Source organism: Lygodium microphyllum, chromosome 23 (assembly GCF_053477565.2).
Source record: "Lygodium microphyllum isolate KBCC chromosome 23, Lygodium_microphyllum_v1.1.10, whole genome shotgun sequence".
NCBI lineage: Eukaryota > Viridiplantae > Streptophyta > Polypodiopsida > Schizaeales > Lygodiaceae > Lygodium > Lygodium microphyllum.
The window spans coordinates 8,864,417-8,872,632 of NC_141157.1; the positions used below are offsets into that span (position 1 = coordinate 8,864,417).

General features: G+C 44.7%; 1 protein-coding gene across 2 annotated transcripts; it reads left to right on the forward strand.

The window, feature by feature from the left end:
- Positions 1–2,174: 2,174 nt before the first annotated feature.
- Positions 2,175–6,361, forward strand: LOC148015859 (uncharacterized). Of its 2 annotated transcripts, none has more exons than XM_087664857.1 (3): positions 2,175–3,327; positions 3,417–3,546; positions 3,648–6,361. In XM_087664857.1, the coding sequence occupies exons 1-3, from the start codon at positions 3,162–3,164 to the stop codon at positions 6,124–6,126; spliced, it is 2,775 nt and encodes a 924-aa protein (XP_087520983.1). In that variant the 5' UTR covers positions 2,175–3,161; the 3' UTR covers positions 6,127–6,361. The 2 variants fall into 2 exon arrangements, with proteins under 2 accessions (XP_087520983.1, XP_087520984.1); XM_087664858.1 differs by having other exon boundaries at positions 2,177–3,294.
- Positions 6,362–8,216: the final 1,855 nt, after the last annotated feature.

The window sequence follows — 8,216 nt, forward strand, 5'->3', positions numbered from 1 at the left end:
TTGCTTCAATCTCTTCATTCAAGGAAACAAAATCTTTGCCGATTGGTAGAAAGACTCAAGGAAGATCTAATGAGGGTATTATTAGCATGCATGGAAAAGCAAACATAACAGTTACTACGACAATTTCCTCATTCCCCCATTGATGCCCCTCGCACATGCCACACATAGCATGCGGCTTTAGGTGTTGCTTTCTATGCCTTTTGTCTACAAAAAGAGTAGTTAAACCAAATATAAATCTCACCCTTATAACAAAATAGAAGCACCCGAGACAAGCATGCCATGAAGCTGATTAAACCCTGCTATCAAGAGCTTCTAGTCCATTAGATGCACCATTGCTAATGCCTCCATCTTTAGATCACTGCGTTCCCCCCCAGGCAACACATACGCACAGAGGTGCATGTTATTGTTAGAAGTTGTGCAATTGCCTTGAAGAGGCAGAGCAAGAGATTGGGCAAAGTGAGAGAGAATTGTGTAGAAGAAAGAGCAAGGGAGAGAAATAGCCAAATTTGGCTTTTGGGTGTGTAAGCATTTATTGAGCTTTGTTTATTTCAAAAAAACAAGGAAAAGTAATTCCTTTGTTTGATCCCAAAGCTCAATGTAAAATCAATCCTTTTTAAACCTCCATTATTTTCCCTCAATCTAGCCATGATCACCTGTTGCCACGTTTGGTTGGGAATAACCATGAACAGTGCCCCCTTTGAATTAGTTGTTAACTTGAAGACAAATTTCATTTCGAGCAACCATGAACCGCATGGGGAGCCCTTCCAATCTGGTAGGTAAGTCGTTAACTTACGGACAAAGCTTCTTGACTGTTCATGGGAGGCCGGATCCCTGTCAATTTTGTAAGTTCGACAAAGCTTTTTGATTTTCAACGGGGTTTTTCAAGTGTTCTTATTGAACTCTGACGGCGAAATAACAGGTGCTATTAGTTCATGTTTTGAGTGCACAGTCACGATCGATCTTTTACTTGATCTGCGAACCTGACATAAAAAGCCTATGCTTAATAAGCCGCCTATAACTGCTCAACAAAAAAGTCACCGGACCAGTGCTTGATTTTCATGAGCCGTGTCACGTCACACGTTGGATAAGGAGGTGGAGGGGCCATTAGCATGTGCAGCGTTCTACATGTGTACATGCATGCCTAGAGGCTGTACAGCAACGCATGTGCATGCATGCATCCATCGTCTGGGAGGTTTTTGGGAAATAATTTGTTTTTCTATGGAAAGAAGGGGTCCCGCGACCTGAACGAATGACTGAATATCAATCACCACACAAGCATTTCGTCTTGCAACGCAAGCCAAAGTGATTGCCACTGATTGCGCTCCTGTTGTTCATTCATTATTGTTATCGCAGCTTTTTTTTGTGGCCGTAGAGCTTCAAAGGTATGTTATTATATGCTTACTTTAGAGAGAAGCTAGCATGTTTCACTCGGACTCCGGAGGAAATGCAAAGGATCAGCTCACGCTCCCACAATCCACTGTGGGTGGATTTCTCATCCTTGCTTTTTCATCTCACACCTCGTCGGGACTCGGCGGGATTCTTGGACTCGATTCGACATTTTATAACGTTTTTATTGGGCATGTTCCAGTATCCAATGAAAAAAATGAGCAAGCTTAAGGCCCCCCCCCCTAGCCGATTTTCTAAGTAAAATACAAAATTTTCATCAAGATGAGTTTCAATTTCAATCGATTTTTTAAAAAATTTGCCTGGAAAAAATACACTAAAGGACGATTTTTTGTGAGGAGTTTTTTTCATTTTTTGTAAAAACCAAAATTCGCATCGATTGCAGCAGTCCCCTCGCCGCCCCGCTTGCTTTGCCAGTTGCCGCCCGCGGTCAGTGCACATGAAATCATTTAAGGCCCCCCACCCCGCCTCTCTCTCTCTCTCTCTCTCTCTCTCTCTCTGCCTTTCCGTGCCCTCTAAAACACGGGCAACCTCCTTGGCCCACCGCCAAAAGTGAATGCAGTATTTAAGATATTCAAATCTGGGATTCCGGTCTTGTAGTATTTTCCCCACTTACGAAGCCGTTATTATCAGTAGCCTTAATCGGAATTTCTGTGAAATGAAAAGAAAAGCACAGAGCATGTGACGCAGATAGGCAGCTTTTTATGTGACATGAACAAGCGAGCTTTTCTCCAGCTGCATTTTGTGCAGAAAGCCATCCATCCCCGCCCTTTCTCTTTCATGCGACAAACAAGACATTGGCGAACGTTTGATGCCACATCAGAGGGAACAGTGGCGTTATGAATTGTTGGATGCTTATGGCTAGCTAGTAGCTAGCGATCCAGCCAAAGAGCAACAGCTCTTTCTGCTGCTTAGCAACCCACCAAAAATGCTGGCATCATCACATCTCATCGTCAGAAGAGTAGCATGCCAACCAATCTTTAACCTTAACACTGAAATCTATCGCAAGCCAGGCTTCCCAGTAGCCATCATTCAGTCCTGCCAGCTTTTCTTATTACTCTTTTCTCCTTTGTAAAAAGAAATTTAATTTTTAAAAGCGATAATTAGTTGACTCGGGAAGTTATGGTGTGGCATTATGCATAGCATGCCATTGGCTCCTGCGTCATTATCACGTGAGATGATGATGCGACTGATGACAGTCGGCTTCTTCTGCTCGCCATCTCTATTAGAGTTAGACTATTAGACTATTACTTCAGCTTTACTACCGAGTCCTCCGATGGGTCCTTCCACTTCCAGAAAGAACAGAAAGGAGACAGTCTACAGAGATGAGCAGCAGACCTTGCTAGAATTCAGCCTGCCTCGCGATTTTCACTCCGCTTGTGCATTTGGTGAATTTCAGCACATCCCAAAAAAACGTCGCGTCCGACTCTCTCTCTCTCTCTCTGTGTCTCCCTGTTTCTCTTCTAAGTTCTCCTCCAGGCTCCCCTAGCCTAGAGGCAGCTGCACGGGCCTGGTCTTTACTCCTGTTTGTTTTCTTCACTCCTGTCCGGTCGGCTTTGGAACGTATCGTTCAGCCGAGGCTCGTTTTCTCTTCCCGCTGCGCCTCTTGAGGCTTCTGCCTCTCTTCTTCTCTCTTTTTCTGCATTTCGTCCTCTTTCAAATTGTCGCTGCACAACCAACTCTCATCTGCATGGTTCTACTTCCTTCCTTGAACCTCCGTTTCTTCCCGCTGGCCTTCCTCGAGGCTGAACGGTTCAATGGGGCGCGCTCCTTGTTGCGACAAGGTAGGCTTGAAGAAAGGCCCTTGGACACCTGATGAAGATGAAAAATTGATCGTTTACATCAAAGAGCATGGCCATGGCAGTTGGCGAGCTCTCCCAAAGCAAGCAGGTTGCGACAGATCATTTCTTCTGTGCTATATAGGTTACAAAAGACTTTGGTTTTGGTAGTACGTTGTTTTACTGTTAATTTGCCGATTACAAGTATATAATCTATAAGATCGATGTTGGCAGGTCTTTTGAGATGCGGGAAGAGTTGCCGACTGCGGTGGACGAATTATCTGAGGCCAGACATCAAGAGGGGCAAATTTTCATCGGATGAAGAGCAAACAATCATTCAGTTTCATGCGATCTTGGGAAACAGGTTTGCTAGCCATTACTGTTTATAACTTTAGTGGTGCTTCTTACTTCTATCGGATTAAGTCAAGAGTGTCAAAAGTGTATTGATAATTATGTGCGGCGCAGATGGTCTGCGATTGCTGCGCACCTGCCAGGGCGCACAGATAATGAGATCAAGAACTACTGGAATACGCACTTGAAGAAGAGGCTGGTACACATGGGAATCGATCCGGTGACACACAAGCCCAAGCACAATTACGCTTGTGAAGACGCCGCTCTCAACAATTACCTTCCCCCCAGTTGCACGTCGGCGTGTAATTCCTCATCATCTTCGTCGTCATCGTCGACCAATCTGATGGCGGACAGTCATATGGCGCAATGGCAGAGTGCGCGCTTGGAGGCGGAGGCAAGGCTCGCACAGGAGCACCGCCAGCGCTCCAAGCAGCTGCGAGAGGCCGCAGTGGCAGCGGCGACGGCGGCCGCAGCAGCAGCAGCAGCCGATCGCGGCGGGGCCTCCCTCTCCTCTCCCCCCTCCGCGTTATTATCACCACACAGTAATTCCTCCTCATCGTTGTCATCGCCCCCATCCCGCATCAACAATGTCAAAAGCGAGTCGCCAGAAAGTACTAATACTACAGTTACTTCCCGAAGCAGCGGCAGTAGCAGCAGCAGCACCACCACCAGCCGCTTCCTGCCCAACGCCTATAATATGCTGCCGGCTCTTGATAGCACGATGGTTTCTCCTGATTTCTTCTTGCGGGCGGCTTCCGATTCTCGGGCCGCGCCTATCGACGCATTTAGTCGATCAGCTCCAGTGCAAGCTGCCGTCGGCTCCTCCTGCATTGCCAGTAGATTTAGCGCCCCGGGCTCCTCTCATTCTACTGCGCCTAATTATCCGTATTGCCGCCTCGATTTCACCTGCATCCCTGACAACAGAACCAGCTGGGAGCTGCCGGCGTCTAATAACCACCACATCTCGCGCCAGTTAGGTAGCTTCTCCTCCTTCCCCTACTCCTCGACTTGCAGAAGCAGCAGCTGCGGCTCCTCTACTTCAATGACCATTCCAGGGAGTTGCTGCTTACATAGTAATGCTGGTGGAATAGACTATTTAACGACATCTGTTCGGGTCGGCGGCCAGTTTCCATTGGATTGTATAGCAGCCCCAGCGGGTCCTGATGCGCCTGTACTCGATGCATTTTCAGGTTTTTGTGCCGATCACTTTTCCCTCTCCGGTTATACGGCCTCTCCTCTCATTACGAGCCCTTCTGAGTCCAGCTTCGTCGGTGGCTGTTTCCCTTGGACTGCTTGCATGCCATTTGATGAGGCGCCGTTCCTCGACCATGATGATGATGATCCCACAGCTTCTGACTCTACGTCCAACTCAGCTCCGGAAGCTTCTAGTCGTGCTGACAAAGATTCCTCGCATGTGGCCAGGACCTCGAATTTGATCGCAGAGGGAGATCAGGCAGGTACTGATCATCACGCGCTCAAGTTTGATGATGCAGCTCCTGCGCAATGTATGGGCAAAGCAGACGAGCTTATCACAAGCAAGTCATCTGAATATACAAGTGCTGCTGTCGTGTGGAAGGACGACGTAGACATGCTCATGGGCAACAATCATGTGAAGAAAGAGAACAAGGATGAGGAGCTGATTTTGAGTTCTGAAATCCCAAGCTATGCCGATGGCGCTGAGCCAATGATGCTGGATTTCGACGGAATAAAGGAAAAAGAGGCCGAAGAAGGACGAACCTGCAGTCGGGGAGGTACAGCCGCTTTTAGTTACAACACCAATGGTGAAGAAGCTGAGGGTATGTCTTCTCGCACTATCATCATTGTCGATGAGGACATCCAAGTCAAGGGCGTAGGCGGAGTAGGTACAGAGATAAATCCCAGTTCATCTCCATCAGCTTCTGCTAGTACGCCGCCAGGAGAGTCCTGCAATGACTCGCTGGTGAAGTGTGAGCGGCAAATTCAAGCTGCTGCTGATGAGACCAAAGAAATGTTGACGGTCGAGTGCATCAGTACCGATTGCGCTATGAAGACTGTGAAGGAAGAGGGAGTAGGCGGTGATCAGGACAAAATTTGCATGCTGGCAACGCAAGAGCAACAAGGGCAAGTTTCCTATATTGCAGCGGGTGCCCTGAAATTTGCTGAGAAGGGTAGTATGAACAGCAGCAGCGGTTCCAGTCACGGGCAGGCTCTGGCTTTCAGCATCGATACCATTGTGGACCCCACAACAACCACTCCTAACATCATTCGCGAGCATAAAGATCCAAATAGTCCCTTTGCGGGGCTCTTCCAAATGGCTGATTATGATATCACTGATGGTAACGATGAGGACGTTCAGCATAACTCAGGTGACCAACTTCTGGTGGGCTTGATTGATGTTCATCGATCCTCAGCTAGCGATTGTACCAACCCTAACTCCAGCTTGAACTTGACAAAGGCTGCCACCACATCTCCTTCATCGAGTTCGACTCAGCAGCTGCCACTGATCAACTGGCCACCTCCGGCCCCTATGATTATGAGCATTGATCCCAGCTGCTCTGCTGCTGACATTGGAGATTACTGGAACAATCTCATGACTGAAGCCAAACCTAGCTAGATATTTGTATTAAGTGAAATATCTCATTGGTAACCCGTGGTCACTGCTGATCTTCCCATTCATTAAACTTAGTGGCTCACACTTATACACACTCTTCATCCTGCAGCTCTTAGGTCAACATTGAATCTATAAAGATATTGCTGAGTACTTGCAGATACCCCATTTTGTACAAGTTACAACCTTGCCCTCAATACTGAATGTCATTCAATTTTCAGCAGTTACTTGTGTCCTTTTTGGCTCTACTGGACATGCAACTATCTTGCTCAAGCAACAAAAGGGGATAGCAGTTTATTTTTGTTTGCGAATTGCTTTATGTTTACAAGGAGGAGTTGTTACGAAAAGTCTCCCGAGTCCCACAGCGAACAGTAATCGATGACTGCATAATGTGAGCAGTCTATGTCTGTGCTATGGTTTCGTTTTTTGTTAATTTAAAGAGGCAGTAAATAACATAAGATTAAAGACAACACTTTACGTCAACATGGTCTGTAATCCGAGGTTAATGTAAAGAAGCCTGCCCCAGTACTTACTGAGTTCGGTGAAGAATGTGCAAAGTAGTGACCAGAATTTGACAGATTTATTGAACTGTGAGGTGCTGACTGAAAACCTTACGGGCATTAAGACCTGTTTCATTATGTGTAGACTTAAGGGACATAACCAAGCCCCCCCAAAAAAACTGAACATGGGTCAAGACGTTTCAGCTGTGGAGGGGTTTCTATGAACTTTAATATCTGCATCTTCAATGGTCCATCAGCCGTAGAAGATTGTTGTTCAGCAGCATTCTTGGGAGTCTCTTTACTTTTTCCTCAACTACAGTCTGGTCAGTGTTTGGGAGTCCTTGCTTGGATGTTTCCACTTGTACAGAAGGTTGAATTTCAGATTTGACATAGAAACCAAATTTTCCTTAAAACCATGCATCATTCTCTGCGATCAAATACACCAGAGGAAAGCTTTCATAAGGGACCAAATTTCAGTAGGGAGGCTAAACTATATGTTTTACCTTATTAGGAGCTAGTGGATGCGCTCATGTTGTATATGGCCTTGTAATCCTATCAGCTAAACCTCAGCTGTATCACAAGCTATTTGAATTTCTTCTACTAATAGAGTATTAAGAATGTCTATTAGAACTTTATTTAAATTAGCAAGGTGGAGTGCCCAATGTCGAGTGTCTCAAAACTGCATTTAGATGCTCGCATTTTAAGAATGCCTTTCGAAGTTTCAATTGTTGACTTTCACCTTGGCTTTTGGCACCATTAAAAAAAGTTCTTGAAAAAAGGAAATATATTATCAAGGGATATAGCCATTTAAAATTTAAGATTATCTTTCAATGTGAGATTACAAATCTCAATGTTTGCGCATCTTTTTCATGCTCCATTCAAGGATAATGACAAAGTTAGTAGTAATCGACGTTTTCTTTCCTTGTAGTCTACGTGAGTTTACTTGTATCTTTGCAATTTCGTCTTTGCAATATTCTTGTTCTTCTCTATTTACTCTAGAAGCAATTCCAATGAAGCATTCTCGTTTTGCAAGGTTAAATTTCTTTGCGCATTTTATGTTATCTCTTGCTTCTTGTCTTTGAACTACAATTTTTTTTCAAGCCTTTATGCCTTATTTTTATGGACTTACAAGGCTTTTTGTAACACTTTTAAAGAACCTTGGGATTGTAGTAAAGATTTATGAGTATTATAAAATATTGATGCAATATTAGTTTGCAATAACCTGATAGACTATATTTACCCAAAGGTTCATTTGGAATTAAAAGATGAAATAAAGCATAGTGCCAGGGGTCATTTGGATATAAGGCATCATCTTCCTAAAGATCAATATTTTTCTTTTTCTCTAAACAATTTTGAGAAGTAGATGTTGAATCTAGGCTACACTTGTTATAAGGGATTTTTATAATAGCATACTCTTCATCCACATGAACATACAAATCCACTTTCCTCGTACGGTTACTTAGATGAATATATAATATGGTGTAGGTGATGTACCATTAGAGATAGAAAATATCACTTTTTGAGAGGGGATGAAAAATGTTACTTTTTGGAATTAAAATTAGTATGCTCTTCTTATGTGGCACTTACGAGAAGAGT

Excerpts from the sequence above, each read along its gene's own strand:
- LOC148015859 (XM_087664857.1), top strand. The coding sequence starts at position 3,162 with ATGGGGCGCGCTCCTTGTTGCGACAAGGTAGGCTTGAAGAAAGGCCCT. Across the intron at positions 3,328-3,416 it reads ATTTCTTCTGTGCTATATAG|GTCTTTTGAGATGCGGGAAG; the intron begins GTTACAAAAGAC and ends CGATGTTGGCAG. Across the intron at positions 3,547-3,647 it reads CATGCGATCTTGGGAAACAG|ATGGTCTGCGATTGCTGCGC; the intron begins GTTTGCTAGCCA and ends TGTGCGGCGCAG.